At 37.7% G+C, this 21,521-nt stretch overlaps 1 protein-coding gene across 3 annotated transcripts in view; it reads right to left on the bottom strand.

The window, feature by feature from the left end:
- Positions 1-21,521, bottom strand: part of DOP1A (DOP1 leucine zipper like protein A) — a 110,330-nt gene that overhangs the window by 32,843 nt on the left and 55,966 nt on the right. For all 3 annotated transcript variants that reach the window (XM_082633287.1, XM_082633289.1, XM_082633288.1), the window contains 6 exons: positions 20,819-21,052; positions 7,780-8,401; positions 6,688-6,962; positions 5,438-5,590; positions 1,807-1,907; positions 146-405 (listed from right to left, as the gene is read on the bottom strand). In XM_082633287.1, the coding sequence (XP_082489413.1) occupies positions 146-405; positions 1,807-1,907; positions 5,438-5,590; positions 6,688-6,962; positions 7,780-8,401; positions 20,819-21,052 (1,645 nt within the window). The remainder of the gene's footprint in view (positions 1-145; positions 406-1,806; positions 1,908-5,437; positions 5,591-6,687; positions 6,963-7,779; positions 8,402-20,818; positions 21,053-21,521) is intronic.

Raw genomic sequence — 21,521 nt, 5'->3', positions numbered from 1 at the left:
GCTGGCGTGTGCGGAGGGGAGAAAATCAGCCCATGCAGAAATTCTCACGCTTGGTTCTCCTGACAAGCACTGCTGTGTTCGGCCTTCATTTTAGTTTAGTAATTGAATTCTAAATAAAGTCGTTCTACTTCCGTGTGATATTCACCATTAGTGCAGGAAAAGCTTTGCATGAAATGCTTGTCACTCTCTTCTCCGGGATAACAGGGGGCCTTATTCCAATAACGTTCTGCTTGTACCCGCTGCACTGAAACCCTCTGAGTTTTGGGATGAAGCAAGAGCAATAGCACTGGTTCCAAAACTCGTGCAATATCATGTCTTTGCAGGACTTGGTTCAGCCAGGCTTGTCCCACAGAGCTGGTGGAACCATCGAGACTGTTAAGGCTATCTAACATGATGAACAGTGACCTACAAGAAACACCAATAATTAAAACAAAGAGCAAAATACCTATTTTAATGTCAACACTCTAATTTTTCTAAAATTAACACGACTATAAGTTGTGTTTCTTGCTTTGAATTAACTATTTTAAAGGAATCATACTTCAGAATAACTTTCGACCACAGTATTTTAATAATCTTAATCCCCAGTCTCAGTAGATACAATAAGAAAGGAGAAATAGTTTTTTCTCTTTTCTTGTGTTTCTTGAAATTTCACAAGCATACATTACTTTTAAAAGATAAACACTAAAAAACAGAAAAAAAAACCCTTAGACAATTAGTCTTGTTTTAGCAACATATTACTGTTCACATCACCAAATACTAACCCGTCTGCAAGTCAACACTGCTTTCATGTTGGTCTGTGTCCCTCTGCTCCCATTCTCTTTACCAGTTGAAGCGATGTGCTTAGTTCAAGGAAAGACCTTCTGTGAAAGGTGTGGAGGTATAGTTTGGAATCAGACAACCCAAGATTCAAATCTGGGCCATCCACTTCACCTCGTGTATAACGATCTTGGGCAAATGACTTAACTTCACTGGGGCCTTCACTGCCTCACATGATGAGGACAGGCGGTCATTAAATTACAGATGATATTTGTAAAGTACCTAGGCCCAGGGCCCAGTTCATTACAGGGGTTCAACAGCAGACCGTTTTAAAATGGTGAGGCTGCGTGAAAAACCACCAGCTGAAATAACATATAGTAGAGTCCACCTCTGATCCTGAGTGGGGCTTGAGCGTAGTTAGATTTGGGGCCACCTCTAAGAGACTTGCTGGTGAGACTGCTATCTATGCCAATGTATGTAAATTTACCTATAAATGGCATCTCCTTGGAAGTTACTGCAAATCTCATATTTGGGGTATGGGTCATCTACGTAGTCTAGACAAACTCTCAGGCAGTTAACTACAGATTTTTTTAATCCATGGAAGTGGATTGTCAGTATTTTTGCTGTAGATTTTAATAAGTCTGGTTCAGGCAGAAGACTGAGAATGATTACTAGAGAAACACTTATACAATCTACTGTTTATATGAAATTTCACTGAATGTGAATATATATATAAACTCAAGAAGGCTGTATCTGTTGCTGTAACCCTGACACCTAGAATGGCTCCTGGCACATAGAAGTAACTTGATGAAGTCATCCAATGAAAGGAAGGGGCACTGGGTGCTCCAGAGCATGAAAGGTGAAAATCTGTTAGATAAATGAAAATGCCGTGCCTTTCATTACAGCTTAGATTTAAAAAAATAATTTATAAATTCTCCTTATAAAATCACAAGTTGCTCTCTCCTATCTCTGCTCTCTCTCCCCTACCAAATAGGCCAGGGGATTCAAGAAAAGAAACATTAAGATATCAGAATATAAAATGTAACCAACCTGTCAAAAGACCGTGCAAAAGATGAAGACTTATTTATATGGAGGTCCCTTGTTAGATGCCAAAGAACTGCAAATTTTGCATGTGCTTCCATCCTTATTTTCTGAGGATGAATGTGAGAGATTATTTTATTATCCTTTGAAGGCATTAAGTGATTTTAATATAAACAAAGTAGTTATTTAAGACAGTATTATGTTGTATTATGTTCAATGTTCACTCCAACACTCCAACACATGATGAAATAAGCTGTGTTTTTTATGGAAGTAGAAAAGTGGAAAATACTTAAATATATAAAGAAATATTAAACCTAAAGGATCAGCTCATGCTGCCACGTAAGTTATTATTTAGTTTAGGTAATCAGTTTACTAGATTATTTTATAACAGGGGATGGAAAAACCTAATAATGTGTATGTTATGATATTCTGAGTATAGGAAGCACTTTCCCCCTCATTTTAATATATAAATACACAGTAGTCAAAACCAATTTTATGGCACTATATACTTTGCTTTTGCTCCCAGAAATTACATGTTAATCCCAAATGAATTTATCATCACTTACAAAGTTGGTTTATTAGATTAAAAATTTTACGGACCTAAAAAAATTATTTCTACAAGAAAAATATTACATCATTTTTGGGATTGTTTGGAAAAGATTAACTGTTAAGATAACAATGGATAGAATAATGTAAAAATAAATTATTTAGAAAGACCAGTATTTGGTATTAGATAATGAAAATGTGTTAATGGAAATCACATAGAAATTGTTCTTGGATTGAAAGAATCAATATTGTGAAAATGACTATACTACCCAAAGCAATCTACAGATTCAATGTAATCCTTACCAAATTACCAATGGCATTTTTTACAGAACTAGAACAAAAAATCTTAAATTTGCCTGGAGACACAAAAGACCCCAAATAGCCAAAGCAATCTTGAGGGGAAAAAAATGGAGCTGAAGGAATCAGACTCCCTGACTTCAGACTATACTACAAAGCTACAGTCATCAAGACAATATGGTACTGGCACAAAAACAGAAATATAGATCAATGGAACAGGACAGAAAGCCCAGAGATAAACTCACGCACCTATGGTCAACTAATCTATGAGAAAGGAGGCAAGGATATACAATGGAGAAAAGACAGCCTCTTCAATAAGTGGTGCTGGGAAAACTGGACAGCTACATGTAAAAGAATGAAATTAGAACACTCCCTAACACTATACACAAAAATAAACTCAAAATGGATTAAAGACCTAAATGTAAGACCAGACACTTTAAAACTCTTAGAGGAAAACACAGGAAGAACCCTCTATGACATAATTCACAGCAAGATCTTTTTTGACCCACCTCCTAGAGGAATGGAAATTAAAAAAAAATAAACAATTGGGACCTAATGAAACTTAAAAGCTTTTGCACAGCAAAGGAAACTATAAACAAGATGAAAAGACAACACTCAGAATGGGAAATAATATTTTCAAACGAACCAACAGACAAAGGGTTAATCTCCAAAATATATAAACAGCTCATGCAGCTCAATATCAAAAAAACAAACAACCCCATCCAAAAATGGGCAGAAGACCTAAATGGACATCTCTCCAAAGAAGACATACAGACTTCCAAGAGGTATATGAAAAGCTGCTCAACATCACTAAACATTAGAGAAATGCAAATCAAAACTACAGTGAGGTATCACCTCACACCGGTTAGAATGGGCATCATCAGAAAATCTACAAACAACAAATGCTGGAGAGGGTATGGAAAAAATGGAAACCTCTTGCACTGTTGGTGGGAATGTAAACTGATACAGCCACTATGGAGAACAGTATGGTGGTTCCTTAAAAAACTAAAAATAGAATTACCATATGACCCAACAATCCCACTACTGGGCATATACCCTGAGAAAACCATAATTCAAAAAGACACATACACCCCAGTGTTCGCTGCAGCACTATTTACAATAGCCAGGTCATGGAAGCAACCTAAATGCCCATTGACAGACTAATGGATAAAGAAGATGTGGTACATATATACAATGGAATATTACTCAGCCATGAAAAGGAACAAAATTGGGTCATTTGTAGAGATGTGGATGGACTTAGAGACTGTCATACAGAGTGAAGTCAGTCAGAAAGAGAAAAACAAATATCGTATACGAACGCATATATGTGGAATCTAGAAAAATGGTACAGATGAACCGGTTTGCAGGGCAGAAAGAGAGACACAGATGTAGAGAACAAATGTATGGACACCAAGGGGGAAAGTGGCGGGGGGTGGTGGTGGTGGTGGGATGAATTGGGAGATTGGGATTGACATGTATACACTGATGTGTATAAAATGGATAACTCATAAGAACGTGTTGTATAAAAATAAATAAATAAAATTTAAAAAAAAACAGAGAAAAAGAAATTGTAATATTACTAAAAATTTTATAGTCTTCCTCCAGCATTTGTGGAATCCTTCAAGTAAAAGACCCCTGAAATCGGGATTGCAACTGTCTAAACTGTTTGTGATAGGTTAGAGGAGTGCCTGCTTTTTCTGTGGGCCTAATAAATGTTTTTCCAGTGAAGCCTGTGTTTGTACATCAACCAATCGAACATGTAAAAAAAAGTAAGTAATAACAGATAGTTTTTTTTCATGGATATATAATACCTTTATTCAGAGCTTAGTATTTCTTTAAAATGAAATGTTATACAAGTAAACAGGTATATAATTTGTCCTAGATTTATACTTAATATAAAGCAAATTACCACACTGAAATACAAGGCGCTCTATTTAAAATTTTCTGAACAATTCTGAAAGAATGTGTTGAAGTAAAATTAGAATTTTAACAGTTTTCTTGGAATAAACTTTTCAGTCCTCTCATTTACTCCTTCATTTGCCAGGACCCCCTGCCAAATGCTGCATTTACCCTACACAATGCCTTTTTGAACAAAACCCATTCAATCTCACTAGCATTGAGAACTTTTCAAAATGAGGGCAATCCACTTCTAAAAGCTGTTCAAAAAATCTTCTTAAAATTAATATTAGAGAGCAGATACAGGAAGACCACAGACTTCATTAAGTTACCCTGAACAGGTCAATCAGAATGATTGTTCTAGCTTGTTCTCAGGCCCAGTCATGACTCAGCCATCTTTACTCTAACTGACGTATGTATCACACTTCATATACATTAGGATACAAAATCCTTATTTTGGATATTTATTATAAGGCAAATCATATAATCTCACATACTAACACTCTATAGCTTATAAATGTTATTTCACATATATTAGTTAATGTATGTACCAGTTTCATAACTGAGGCCACCGAATACATCTTTAAACGACCCAAGAACTTGGACCACCAACAACTTTAATCATCACTCCCCACAGGTGGTATCCTGAACCAAGAAATAAACCCAGCATTTGATTTTGGGTTCCTTGATTTTTCATATTACTGATGCTTATGTAAAGAACTTTCCTCTAAAAAGAACAGAACACATGTATTTTAAAGATTTGATGATCACTGAATGAATTCATATTATCTCTTATTCAGATACTAGATGAAATAATTTTCCTAGAGTTTCCTTAATTTACCTTTTAGTATAATGCAAGCAGGAGGTAGGGTGGGCACAGGATAAGAAGAGAAGAATTTACCTTATCTTTATGGGTTAACTGCTGACTTATAACATCCTCACAGATGCTAGAAGAGGGAACCAAGTTATGTAATTGATAAAACAGTTCCACACTCTTCTGGTGGTGCTGAGGTGTCCCATCTCCCATCTGGTTCCACAATGTTAAAGCTACATGCTATAAAAAAAAAGATGTAAAAGTCACAGTTACAAAATTGCAAATGGAAACTTATTTAACAGACATTTCCTATTAGGTACAAACAAGCCTCTGACTGCCAGACCTAGAAGGTCTTAATACTCATTATGCCACTGGAATGAGATTTAAAAGTGTAGCTTTCCGTCTGCTCACTTTCTGGTCCAGGCATTTAGAACCTTTTATGATGGTCCTTTAATTATATTTGTCTTAAACAGCAGATATGTAATCACTTTTTAAAGGGTCCAGACGAGACCCCATTTCACTATTTTAGAGATGTTCAGTAAAGTGATGCTAGAATATGTTATCTTTAAGAGGATATAAATCCCACATTGAAGGCAATTTAACGTTTACAGTTATATGCTGCAAAGTGAAATATAATTCATAGTTCAAATATGCAAACTACTTAAAACATACAAAATAGGTTGTATGTATTTCAGTGCCACATGTGTTAACACAGCACTTGATGATCTATGACAGCATTAATAAAAATGCAACAATCATCAGGGTTCACCACAACATTGTAGAAGCCAGCTCTGACCTAGCAGGAGGAGCTATCTGGAGGGGCACAATAACTTGAAATTACATTAAAATTAAAAAAAATTTTATATATAAATAATCTACCTGCTTAAGTCAAATATACTTGATGTTCTTTCTATGTAGAGGATATCATATGTACTGTTGTGACAGAGATCAAAGACTGCATTTTTTTTTGAATGACATCATGCATCACAAATGATCATCAGACAATTCAGTCAGAAAACTTTTTCTGGGTGTTTTGGAGAGCAGAGGTTGCACTCTACAGAAAGCAAAAGTGTCACAACCACTTTATCTGGAAATACATTTTACTGTATAAATGAACTTTTCTCTTTACTCTAATACTCCCCATATCCTTATCTTTTCTCTCCTCACAAAACTGGGGAGAAGACTGGCCAAGCAGCACTGATCAAGTGTGGTGTCTTTTCCTATATGGTATGATATTCAGAGGTGTTTAATTAAGCCTGATTATCTTCTTTAAAATCTCTGCTACGCAAATTAGCTCAAGTATCATCTTAGTCATGCATGTATTTCTTAGAGCTCACCTTGAAAAATTCAGTCTTCTCAGCTATGTATCTCAGATTGCCCGGAGTGAGGGGAGGTCTAATAACCACAGCTACTCTTCCCTGGTTTGGACTTAAGGGTTGTGCAGGCTCCACACTGCTGATGTTTTCCCCAGTGACCATGGCCACCGACTGAGTCAATCCTACCAGATCCATTACTAGTGAAATTGCAGCGCTCTGCACGCTGCAGTCACTTGCTTGGCTGCAAGCGGTCATCAGCGTCTGGAGCCACAGTGGAGGCTGAACGTGCTCCCAGTCTGAAACGAAAGCCGGAAGCCAACACAGTCCATCACACTGAACCTTGCACGCACACTCTATCTTCTGAGTTAATTTCAAAACACAAAGCACTTCTACCAAATAACTTCAGGCCTTGCTTGGTGAACAAAACCATGGTTTCTCACTTAGAATAGAGCTTCAAGAAAGTAAAGCAGCAAGAGGAATTCCATAAAATTTTTTTAGTATGTATTTTTCTTATATCAAGTCATACAACCTATTTTCTGTCCTAAAAACAGTTTATTAATCAATTAACATTATGTAGTACTCACTGCACTATGTGTGTGTACTATATATGTGTGTGTGTGTGTGTGTATAAATAAAAATTTAAATGAAGGTAAACACATATGATGCTAGTCATAATAAAGGAAATCAGGAAATTTTCCAACATATCAGTCTCCCCATAATGACAGTGTTTCATTGAAAAAAAATCTACAAATTAAAAGTTTTAAAAATTAAGAGGCTAAAAAAAATCCCAGTTTTAATATCTTAGTGTTCCTTAAAATAAAGGGTGAGGGGAGGGCTTCCCAGGTGGCGCAGTGGTTGAGAGTCCGCCTGCCGACGCAGGGGACATGGGTTCCTGCCCCGGTCCAGGAAGATCCCACATGCCGCGGAGCAGCTGGGCCTGTGAGCCATGGCTGCTGAGCCTGCATGTCCGGAGCCTGTGCTCCGCAACGGGAGAGGCCACAACAGTGAGAGGCCCGCGTACCAAAAAAAAAAAAAAAAAAAAAAAAAAAAATGGTGAGGGGAAAGCATGCCATAAAAAATATTTTTAAATAAATAAAACCAAGATGACCTTACCAGTCTCTGATTTTTCAGAACGTAACTCTGAGGTATGGTTCCCCTCAGCAATGTAAACTGGGAAGCTGGAGCACTCCAGGAAGAGCTGACAAGCAGCAAGGAAGGCAGAAAGGTATTCTTTCGAAGTTTTTTGTTTACTTATGTTTCTCTCTTTCACACCACCATGGGAATCCCTGTCCCAGTCTGAAGTCTCTCCTAGCTCTCGACTAAGATCCCCTTGATGTTCTGTAGCCAAAGCCTGAGAGAAAGGGTTACTCTGAATGATGTAGAGGTTGATAAGTCTGGTGAGAAACTGCTGGACATACTCCAAGCAGCACTGCATTGCAGTTTTTTGGGCTGTCTTCCCACTTTGGGGTGCTGTCCCCTGAGTGACTATGGAAGGGGGCTGGATGATAGTTTCTTCAGATCCCACAGTGGAGGCGGTTTCTGTTTCAGAGGATGTGCTACCAATTGGGATGGCAGCTGCCTCCGGTCCCTCACTCAGTTCTCTGTCGATGTCATCAGTTCGGTCTGCTTGATACTGTATGAACTCAGTGAATCCACTCTCTGAGGAGCGACTACTTGGTGGATTTTCTCCATCTTCAAACACTTCAGTAGGATTTTCAAGAGAAACTGATAATACCTGGTAGAGTGTAAAAAGAGCAGAGGATGAGTAACTAAATGTATTATGTTAGAAATTAAAATTAAAAAGTCACATTTTGAAAGAAGTCAGCTTTAGATTTGACTTATTCACAACCTAATTCACATTTCACAACTTAATCTATATATTTGGTTGAATCTTAAAAGAGTTTCTACAATTGATTCACATATCTATGCTAATAGGAAATACTGGTACGGTTCTAATTAATATATTAATATAAAGCTATTCAATAAATATTTATTATTTGCTATATGCATAACTTAAGCTTAGGTTCTTGAGGACAAAATACATATATGTGAAACTCTCTAGGATCTATATACTTGTTTTCAAACTAATAATAATTTATTCAATCTATTTCACGAAATCACTTTCCTAATGTCTAAACAATGCATGGAATGAGACATGTAAGGTTAAAAAAAATAACATTTTAAAAACTAGAAATAGGGGGACCTTCAAAATGGCAGAGAAGTCATGGAGATCACCTTCCTCCCCACAAATACATCAGAAATACATCTACACATGGAACAACTCCTACAGAACACCTACTGAACGCTGACAGAAGACCTCAGACCCCCCAAAAGGCAAGAAACTCCCCACGTACCTGGGTAGGGCAAAAGAAAAAAAGAATAAACAGAGACAAAGGGATAGGGACGGGACCTGCACCAGTGGGAGGGAGCCGTGAAGGAGGAAAGGTTTCCACACACTAGGAGCCCCTTCACGGGCAGAGACTGCGGGTGGCGGAGGGGGGAAGCTTCGGAGCCGCGGAGGAGAGCACAGCAACAGGGGTGTGGAGGGCAAAGCGGAGAGATTCCCGCACAGAGGATCGGGGCTGACCGGCACTCACCAGCCCGAGAGGCTCGTCTGCTCACCCGCCGGGGCGGGCGGGGCTGGGAGCTGAGGCTCGGGCTTCGGTCGGAGCGCAGGGAGAGGACTGGGGTTGGCGGCGTGAACACAGCCTGAAGGGGTTAGTGCGCCACAGCTGGCCGGGAGGGAGTCCGGGAAAAAGTCTGGACCTGCCTAAGAGGCAAGAGACGTTTTCTTCCCTCTTTGTTCCCTGGTGCGCGAGGAGAGGGGATTCAGAGCACCACCTAAACGAGCTCCAGAGATGGGTGGGAGCCGTGGCTATTAGCGTGGACCCCAGAGACGGGCATGAGACGCTAAGGCTGCTCCTGCAGCCACCAAAAGCCTGTGTGCAAGCACAGGTCACAATCCATACCTCTCCTCCCGGGAGCCTCTGCAGCCCGCCACTGCCAGGGTCCCATGATCCAGGGACAACTTCCCCGGGCGAACACACGGCGCACCTCACGCTGGTGCAACGTCTCGCCGGCCTCTGCCACCACAGGCTCACCCTGCATTCTGTACCCCCCCCTCACCCCAGCCTGAGTGAGCCAGAGCCCCCTAATCAGCTGCTCCTTTAACCCCATCCTGTCTAAGTGAAGAACAGACGCCTTCAGGCGACCTACACGCAGAGGCGGGGACAAATCCAAAGCTGAACCCCGGGAGCTGTGTGAACAAAGAAGAGAAAGGGAAATCTCTCCCAGCAGCCTCAGGAGCAGTGAATTAAACCTCCACAATCAACTTGATGTACCTGCATCCCTGGAATACCTGAATAGACAACAAATCATCCCAAAATGAGGCGGTGGACTTTGGGAGCAACTATAGACTTGGGGTTTGCTGTATATGACTGACTGGTTTCTGGTTTTATGTTTATTTTATTTAAGTGTTTAGAGCTTATTATCATTGGTAGATTTGTTTATTGATTTGGTTGCTCTCTTCCTTTTCTTTAAATATATATATATATTTTCTCTTTTTGTTAGTGTGTATGTGTATGCTTCTTTATGTGATTTTGTTTGTACAGATTTGCTTTTACCATTTGTCCTAGGGTTCTGTCTGTCCGTATTTTGTTTGTTTGTTTGTTTGTTTTAGTATAGTTCTTAGCAGTTGTTATCATTGGTGGATTTGTTTTTTGGTTTGGTTGCTCTCTTCTCTTTTCCTTTTTTCATTACTTTTGAATATTTTTATTAAAATTTTTTTTATTTTAATAACTTTATTTTATTATTATTATTTTTCTTTCTTTCTTTCCTTTCTCCCTTTTCTTCTGAGCAGAGTGGCTGACAGGGTCTTAGCACTCCGGCCGAATGTCAGGCCTGAGCCTCTAAGGTGGGAGAGCTGAGTTCAGGATGCTGGTCCACCAGAGACCTCCCAGCCCCACATAATATTAAACAGCGAAAGCTCTCCCAGAGATCTCCACCTCAACACTAAGACCCAGCTCCACACAATGACCAGCAAGCTCCAGTGCTGGACACCCCATGCCAAACAACTAGCAAGACAGGAACACAACGCCACCCATTAGCAGAGAGGCTGCCTAAGATCATAATAAGGTCACAGACACCCCAAAACACACAACTGGATGTGGTCCTGCCAATCAGAAAGACAAGATCCAGCCTCATCCACCAGAACACAGGCACCAGTCCCCTCCACCAGGAAGCCTACACAACCCACAAAACCAACCCTACCCACTGGGGGTAGATACCAAAAAAAACCGGAACTATGAACCTGCAGCCTGAGAGAAGGAGACCCCAAACACAGTAAGTGAAGCAAAATAAGAAGACAGAGAAATACACAGCAGATGAAGGAGCAAGGTAAAAACCCACCAGACCGAACAAATGAAGAGGAAATAGGCAGTCTACCTGAAAAAGAATTCAGAGTAATGATAGTAAAGATGATCCTAAATCTTGGAAACAGAATGGAGAAAATACAAGAAGCATTTAACAAGGACCTAGAAGAACTAAAGAACAAACAAACAATGATGAACAACACAAAAAATGAAATTAAAAATTCTCCAGAAGGAATCAATAGCAGAATAACTGAGGCAGAAGAACGGATAAGTGACCTGGAAGATAAAATAGTGGAAATAACTACTGCAGAGCAGAATAAAGAAAAAACAATGAAAAGAATTGAGGACAGTCTCAGAGACCCCTGGCACAACATTAAACACACCAACATTCGAATTACAGGGGTCCTTGAAGAAGAAGAGAAAAAGAAAGGAACTAAGAAAATATTTGAAGAGATTATAGGTGAAAACTTCCCTGATATGGGAAAGGAAATAGTCAACCAAGTCCAGGAAGCACAGAGTCCCGTACAGGATAAATCCAAGGAGAAACACGCCAAGACACATATTAATCAAACTATCAAAAATTAAATACAAAGAAAACATACTAAAAGCAGCAAGGGAAAAACAACAAATAACACACAAGGGAATTGCCATAAGGTTAACAGCTGATCTTTCACCAGAAACTCTGCAAGCCAGAAGGGAGGGACATGACATATTTAAAGTGATGGAAGGAAGAAATGTACAACCAAGATTACTCTACCCAGCAAGGATCTCATTCAGATTCGATGGAGAAATTAAAACCTTCACAGACAAGCAAAAGCGAAGAGAATTCAGCACCACCAAACCAGCTTTACAACAAATGCTAAAGGAACTTCTCTAGGCAGGAAACCAAAGAATAGGAAAAGACCTACAATAACAAACCCAAAACAATTAAGAAAATGTAATAGGAACATACATATCAATAATTACCTTAAATGTAAATGGATTAAATGCTCCAACTAAAAGAAACAGACTGGCTGAATTGATACAAAAACAAGACCCGTATATATGAGGCCCACTTCAGACCTAGGGACACATACACACTTACAGTGAGGGGATGGAAAAAGATATTCCATGCAAATGGAAATCAAAAGAAAGCTGGAGTAGCAATTCTCATATCAGACAAAATAGACTTTAAAACAAAGACTATTACAAGAGACAAAGAAGGACACTACATGATGATCAAGGGATCAATCCAAGAAGAAGATACAACAATTGTAAATATTTATGCACCAACACAGGAGCACCTCAGTACATAAGGCAAATGCTAACAGCCATAAAACGGGAAATCAACAGTAACACATTCATTGTAGGGGACTTTAACACCCCACTTTCACCAATGTACAGATCATCCAAAATGAAAATAAATAAGGAAACACAAGCTTTAAATGATGCATTAAACAAGATGGATTTAATTGATATTTATAGGACATTCCATTCAAAAACAACAGAATACAATTTCTTCTCAAGTGCTCATGGAACATTCTCCAGAAGAGATCATATCTTGGGTCACGAATCAAGCCTTGGTAAATATAAGAAAGTTGAAATCGTATCAAGTATCTTTTCTGACCACAACGATATGAGACTACATATCAATTACAGAAAAAAATCTGTAAAAAAAACAAACACATGGAGGCTAAACAATATGCTACTAGATAACCAAGAGATCACTGAAGAAATCAAAGAGGAAATCAAAAAATACCTAGAAACAAATGACAATGAAAACACTATGACCCAAAACTTACAGGATGCAGCAAAAGCAGTTATAAGAGGGAAGTTTATAGCAATACAATCCTACCTTAAGAAACAAGAAACATCTCAAATAAATAACCTAACCTTACACCTAAAGCAATTAGAGAAAGAAGAACAAAAAACTCCCAAAGTTAGCAGAAGGAAAGAAATCATAAAGATCATATCAAAAATAAATGAAAAAGAAATGAAGGAAACAATAGCAAAGATCAATAAAACTAAAAGTTGGTTCTTTGAGAAGATAAACAAAATTGATAAACCATTAGCCAGACTCATCAAGAAAACAAGGCAGAAGACTCAAATCAACAGAATTAGAAATGAAAAAGGAGAAGAAGTAACAACTGACACTGCAAAAATACAAAGGATCATGAGAGATTACCACAGGCAACTATATGCCAATAAAATGGACAACTGGAAGAAATGGACAAATTCTTAGAAATGCACAACCTTCCGAGACTGAACCAGGAAGAAATAAAAAATATAAACAGACCAATCACAAGCACTGAAATTGAGACTGTGATTAAAAAATCTTCCAGCAAACAGAAGCCCAGGACCAGATGGCTTCACAGGCTAATTCTACCAAATATTTACAGAAGAGCTAACACCTATCCTTCTCAAACTCTTCCAAAATATAGCAGAGAGCAGAACACTCCCAAACTCATTCTATGAGGCCACCATCACCCTGATACCAAAACCAGACAAAGATGTCACAAAGAAAGAAAACTATAGGCCACTATCACTGATGAACACAGATGCAAAAATCCAACAAAACACGAGCAACCAGAATGCAACAGCATATTAAAAGGATCATACACCATGATCAAGTGGGGTTTATCCCAGGAATGCAAGGATTCTTCAATATACGCAAATCAATCAATGTGATATATCATATTAACAAAATGAAGGATAAAAACCATATGATAATCTCAATAGATGCAGAAAAAGCTTTTGACAAAATGCAACACCCATTTATGATAAAAACCCTGCAGAAAATAGGCATAGAGGGAATTTATCTCAACATAATAAAGGCCATATATGACAAACCCACAGCCAACAGTGTTCTCAATGGTGAAAAACTGAAACCATTTCTACTAAGATTAGGAGCAAGACAAGGTTGCCCACTCTCACCACTCTTATTCAACATAGTTTTGGAAGTTTTAGCCACAGCAATCAGAGAAGAAAAAGAAATAAAAGGAATCCAAATCAGAAAAGAAGAAGTAAAACTGTCACTATTTGCAGATGACATGATAGTATACATAGAGAATCCTAAAGATGCTACCAGAAAACTACTAGAGCTAACCAATGAATCTGTTAAGGTAGCAGGATACAAAATTAATGCACAGAAATCTCTTGCATTCCTATACACTAATGATGAAAAATCTGCAAGAGAAATTACGGAAACACTCCCATTTACCACTGCAACAAAAAGAATAAAATACCTAGGAACAAACCTACCTAAGGAGACAAAAGACCCATAAACAGAAAACTATAAGACACTGATGAAAGAAATTAAAGATACAAACAGATGGAGAGATATACCATGGTCTTGGATTAGAAGAATCAACATTGTGAAAATGACTATACTACCCAAAGCAATCTACAGATTCAGTGTAATCCCTATCAAACTACCAATGGCATTTTTCACAGAAGTGGAACAAAAAATTTCACAATTTGTATGGGAACACAAAAGACCCTGAATAGCCAAAGCAATCTTGAGAAAGAAAAACGGAGCTGGAGGAATCAGGCTCCTGGACTTCAGACTATACTATGAAGCTACAGTAATCAAGACAGTATACTACTGGCACAAAATAGATCAATGGAACGGGATAGAAAGCGCAGAGGTAAACCTGTGCACATATGGTCACCTTATCTTTGATAAAGGAGGCAAGAATATACAATAGAGAAAAGATAGCCTCTTCAATAAGTGGTGCTGGGAAAAGTGGACAGCTATATGTAAAAGAATGAAATTAGAACACTCCCTAACACCATACACAAAAATAAACTCAAAATGGATTAAAGACCTTAATGTAAGGCCAGACACTATCAAACTCTTAGAGGAAAACATAGGCAGAACACTCTATGACATAAATCACAGCAAGATCCTTTTTGACCCACCTCCTAGAGAAATGGAAATAAAAACAAAAATAAACAAATGGGACCTAATGAAACTTAAAAGCTTTTGCACAGCAAAGGAAACCATAAACAAGACAAAAGACAACCCTCAGAGTGGTAGAAAATATTTGCAAAATGAATCAAAGGACAAAGGATTAATCTCTAAAATTTACAAGCAGCTCATGCAGCTCAATATCAAAAAAACAAACAACCCAATCCAAAAATGGGCAGAAGACCTAAAGAGACATTTCTCCAAAGAAGATATACAAATTGCCAACAAACACATGAAAGGATGCTCAACATCACTAATCATTAGAGAAATGCAAATCAAAACCACCATGAGGTATCACCTCACACCAGTCAGAATGGCCATCACCAAAAAATGTACAAACAATACATGCCGGAGAGGGTGTGGAGAAAAGGGAACCCTCTTGCACTGCTGGTGGGAGTGTAAATGGATACAGCCACCATGGAGAACAGTATGGAGGTTCCTTAAAAAACTACAAACAGAACTACCATATGACTCAGCAGTCCCATTACTGGGCATATACCCTGAGAAAATCATAATTCAAAAACAGTCATGTACCACAATGTTCATTGCAGCTCTATTTACAATAGCCCGGAGATGGAAACAACCTAAACGTCCATCAGCAGATGAATGGATAAAGATGTGGCACATATATACAATAGACGGTTACTCAGCCATAAGAAGAAATGAAATTGAGTTATTTGTAGTGAGGTGGATGGACCTAGAGTCTGTCATACAGAGTGAAGTAAGTCAGAAAGAGAAAAACAAATACCGTATGCTAACACATATATAGGGAATCTAAAAAAAAACACAAAAAACTGGTTGTGAAGAACCTAGGGGCAGGACAGGAATAAAGACACAGATGTAGAGAATGGACTTGAGGACACGGGGAGGGGAAAGGGTAAGCTGGGATGAAGTGAGAGAGTGGCATGGACATCTATACACTACCAAATGTAAAATAGATACCTAGTGGGAAGCAGCCACATAGCACAGGGAGATCAGCTCCATGCTTTGTGACCACCTAGACGGTGGGATAGGGAGGGTGGGAGGGAGACGCAAGTGGGAGGAGAAATGGGGATACATGTATATGTATAGCTGATTCACTCTATTATACAGCAGAAAGTAACACACCACTGTAAAACAATGATAGTCCAATAAAGATGCTAAAACAAAAACAAAAATAAAAACTAGAAATAAAATCTAATAAGTCTTCTATTTGGGACCTATGAAGTGAAATTTCTTTCTGAAATATGTAAAGTACTATTTAAGTGTTTGCTATTAAGCTTACATTCTTCCAACAAGCAGTTACTGAACCGACATTATTTCCCACATTAGGTATTTGGAACAAAAGGAACTGTTTATAATCTAGAGGAGAAGAGACAATTACAGTATAAAGAAAAAATGAACTAGCTACTGAAGTAGAATAACTTCATCATTATTAATAATAATGATTAACTGTTCCCTCTCTATAAAGATAGGATGAGTACAATCATCAAGCATATTTTCTGGCTTAGTTTAAGTAAACAAAAGCTATACATATCACAAACTCCTTGGATGATTGTGCCAGAGCATAATTTGAACTTGAATAAGATCACTAAAAAGTGATCTTATGGAAGATCACTGAAGATATACACACTAAATGCTCTGATGCTACAAAGCTGGGCCTCACCTGGTGTTCTCTGCCTCAGTGAATGACACCACCCTTCATCAAAACAGGAAGGCAGGAATCTAGGGGCGATTCTTGGTACCTTCTCCACCTCTCTTCCACACTTTCCTCACATCCATTCCAGTACAGCGGTCAAGGATGCTGGCCATGAGTCAGCTAAGAGTCTGCCACTTTCCCGCTTGGCAAGTCACTGAACCTCTCCGAACCTTGGCAAGTTACTGAACCTCTTCAAACCTCCTAATCTATGTAATTGAGATGGCAAATTCCCACATTTTACAGCTGCAATGAGGATTAAGTAAGACAGTGTAGAACCTGCCACTTGGTAAACCTTCAATAAATGTTAGGGACCACTCATTACCCTACCAATCCATTACTACAGCTTATTGATTTTTCCTCCTCAATACATGGCTCATCCATCCATTTCTGTCTTTACTCCCCCATCTTGTAAGTACATGTTACCACCGCCTCTCATCTGCACTACTGCAGGTCTCCCCACATCCATTTCTGTTCCTCAGACCCATACTCCACACTGCAACCAGAGTAATTTTTCTTTTTTTTTTTAACATCTTTATTGGAGTATAATTGCTTTACATTGTTGTGTTAGTTTCTGCTGTATAACAAAGTGAATCCACTATACGTATACTTATATCCCCTCCCTTGGACTAATTTTTCAAATACACAAATGTGATTATGTCACTTGCTTTTCTCCCTTCGGTGTCTTCCCATTGCTCTGAAGATAAAGACTAAAAGCCTTAGTACAGTGAAAAGGCTCTGTAAGACTTGGCCCCTGACTGCCTCAGCAGCAGCATCTCCCCTCCTTGTCTGCACGGCGCTCCTTTTTGCCTACGAGTCTGTGCAAATGCTCCTTCCTCTGTCAAGGGCTCTCTTCTTCCTACCTCACCTGCCCGGATTCCTCTAGAGCTTCACTCAAACAATCCGTCCTCAAGAAAGCCTTTCGTGGCCCCCAATCTAGGTCTGATCACCCCTTTCCCACATTCCTACCACTCCATTCTTTCCTTCATACATTTATCACAACTATAATTAAATATGCAATTATTTGTTTAATATATGTCTCTCAAGCAGAAAGAAAGGGTCAGGAAGGGCAAAGTTCACCTAGGTGTGCCTAGTTCACTGCTGGATACATAGAGTGGGTGCTGAACAAAGAGAGGTTGTTTTCTCTATTTCAAAGGTAAGAAAACTGAGGCTCAGGGAAGTTCAAAACAAAACTCGCCCAAGGTCATAGCAAATAAACTTAGTAGGTCGAAGAGCTCAGATTAGATGATTCTAAACTTCAGCCTCCTTTCACCACAGCAGATGACTGTCTCTATAACAGCATGAGAACTTTTCACATTACAATGCCAAAGTTTAGAGGCAACAGAACTGAACTTGTCGATTTTTCTCCTTTGAAATTTATACATTTAAAAAAAATAAGTCTTATTTAAATGGCAAAATTGTCATTAGCTTATTATTATTTCTGTATTAATCTTTCTCATATAAGGATTATAAAACAATGGATGATATTACATTAATAGAATTCATGCTATAAATTCAGTTACACCTGCATACATTTATAACACTTAGTTGTATGGTCTATATTACGTAACTATAGTTCAAATTATTTTATAGTAAAATATCTTTCTGAAAATAGAAAGGAATTACATTTGGGTATAGATATCCAATACACTGATTTTACAAAAATGTACTAAGTACATGGAGAAAAAATTAGATTTATAATTTTTAAAAGAATCATTCCTTCAATTACAATTTCAAAAAAGGGAATACTGAAAATACTCTCAGCTTTCAAATATGATCAATATTAGACATCTCAGTGAAGATAATACCACTGTGCTTCAGTAAAAAATAGGAAAGAACATAGAAACCCCGGGAACAGGCAGGAAGACCAAAGGGTGGGAAGCATACCTAAGGTTAATCAACCATTATATTAAAAAAGTATATTATTTAATTGTCTTTCATTTAATATGAATGGGTGTTCCCATTTACTTTACCTGTAACCACCAATAAAGTGCCTCCAGATGTTTTCTACATAGTAAATATTCACATATTTGAATATGCTATTGAGAGACTGCTAAGGTCCCTCCCCTACTTTCACTAATCTCATTCAAATAAAAACCAAACCAATAATAGCTAATATCTATTTTAGTTTTATTCCTAAGAAGATCCTAGAGGCATAAATTAAGGAAAAACAGCACAACAAAATGAACTGTCCAACAACAGAATCAATATCTCTCACATATAAATAGTAAGCAGGTAGGAAGGAAAATAAGACAGACTAGTTTTAGTTTATGTGGGATAATCCTGGGATATATTTAAATTGTTTGAGGCTAATGTTCATTTCATACATGAAAAGCAATATATTTAGAAGGTCCAAGAAAAAAGTTCTAGGGTTAAGACTTGATGGAAGGAAAAGGCTGTATGAGATCATCCTGATAATGCATTTTGCCTGGCTGACAAAATTAAAAAGCAACTGAAAAAAAAGTAAGGGCAACTACACAACCACAGGATTTAGGTAATGAACTTATATGCTAGAAATTTTTAAATCTTTTTTTTGACATAGTGCCCCTGTGCCTAAATTCAACGGAATTACATGATTCCGTGAATGTTTTTCATTACTATTTACTAAAAAGTACATGTAATATTATAAACCTGAAAGCTTTTAAACTGCTGATTTTTCCACACCCATTTCATAGGTGTTTAAATATGTTACTAGTGCCAGACATTAAAATTATAGTTGACCCTGAGCAATGCAGGGGTTAGAGGTACCGAACCCCTATACAGTCAAAAATCCACATGTAACCTTTGATACCACCAAAACTTAACTTCTAAAAGCTTACTGTTGTCTGGAAGCCTTACTGATAACATAAATAATATATTAAAACATATTCTGTATGTTATATGTATATCTATGTATATTTTATGCATTCATGACATATCTAACTTTTTCTTAATTTTTGTGATTTTTCTAGGCTATGTGGTTTGTCTGAGAGTTTTTTCAAATTGTCACAAATCTCCAAAAAATTTTCCAATATATTTATTGAAAAAAAATCCACATATAAGTGGACCCACTCAGTTCAGACCTGTGTTGCTCAAGGGTCAACTGTGTTACAATTCCATTCAACATCATAAAGTAAGCATTAAGAATCTGGGGGCTTCCCTGGTGGTGCAGTGGTTGAGAGTCCGCCTGCCGATGCAGGGGGTATGGGTTCGTGCCCCGGTCCGGGAGGATCCCACGTGCCACGGAGTGGCTGGGCCCATAAGCCATGGCCGCTGAGCCTGCGCGTCTGGAGCCTGTGTTCCGCAACGGGAGACGCCACAACAGTGAGAGGCCCCCGTACCGCAAAGGAGAAAAAAAAAAAAAAAAAAAGAATCTGGAAGACTGAGGAGAGCAAAAAGATTCTGGATTTCAAGAAGAACATGTCAAAAATTTAGTGTATATATATGAAAAGGACCAATAAAGTTTGTATTATAAACCTGCTGTTTAATAGGATAGTAACTAGCAACATGTGGCTATTAGGCTCTTGAAATGTGGCTGATCTGACAAAGAAACTACATTTTTTAATGCAATTAATTTTAATTAAAATTTTAAAAGTGATCCTTAATTTAGTTCCGAGAAAACTTTTAAGTATGTTTCGAACAAGCTGGGTATGTGAATTTAATTTTTCAAATGTAAATTTTACCAAATTAAGTATAGATCATGTACTTCTAATAAAAATTTAGTATTTGAATGTGCTGTAAGTATAAAATACACAGTGGAATTTTAAAGACAGTACAAAAAAGAATGTAAAATATCTGACTAGTATTTTTTATGTTACCTCATTTTCTATTGATTACATGTTGAAATGGTAATATATTAGCTTTAATGGGCCAAGTAAAATACAATTAAAATTATGTTCACCTGTTCTATATATATATTTTTTTACTGTAGCTACCAGAAAATTTTAAATTATATATGTTGCTTGTGTTATATTTCTTTTGGAAAGTGTGGATATAGACAGTTAAATTGCACTAGAGCCAAAAAAAAAGCCTACACGACGGTCTACAGCCACAACACTGGGAAGTAGGAAAGACTGACGAATATTTAAATGAGTATGTGTTAAGTGATTTTAGTTAGCAACTGTTCTGCCTTGAAGAAATATAACTGGTCTAGTACCAAAAATAACAGCAAAATGTTACCTTTTTGTCTTCCCACTCCTTGACTGAGTTGTTCTGCCCACTTGGAAACTGCAACACACCTCCAGTGCTGGCAGATAACAGAGGAGGTTGAACCTTGCTAAGGATCTTTGAGCAGAGCCTGAGAGAATCTGTGAGTTCAGTCAAGTGCAATGTCTGGAGGTGGCTTGTCAGGGCAGATATCATCCTGAGCAGCAACTGCGGCAAGTGTTCTGTCTGGATTTCAATGTAAGTCTCCTGAAAATAAAAGCGAAGTGACAAAAGTTTATACAGTGTATAACTCCAAAGTTACGTTATTTAATTTTTAACTTATTAATATATAAGAAAAAGAAATAATTTTACTCATTTTATATGTACCATGCTCTTAATTAACATTGTATGGTCATTTATTATTAATGACGTAAAATTTCTATTCCCAAATACTCAATTATAAGTACTTCGAAGCATGTACTATAAAAGAACCCCAGTTTTATCTGTTACATTACTGAAATTATAACATAACAAAAGTGAATACAATCAGTTAAAAACAAAACAGGCTGAATGTCATACCTGACACAGCACCCTCATACTTCTAGTAGGCTTCAAAATGAGAAAGCAAAGAATTGAGGAGAGAAAAGGGGAAAAGATTTCCAACAGTCTTCATTTAATAGAATCATTAATGAATACAAATGCAGCATTAGACTATTATATACTAAACATGTAAGAA

This window comes from Mesoplodon mirus (genome assembly GCF_964341445.2).
Source record: "Mesoplodon mirus genome assembly, chromosome: 10".
NCBI classification, from domain to species: Eukaryota; Metazoa; Chordata; class Mammalia; order Artiodactyla; family Ziphiidae; genus Mesoplodon; species Mesoplodon mirus.
This window is presented reverse-complemented; position numbering and strand designations above follow the sequence as displayed.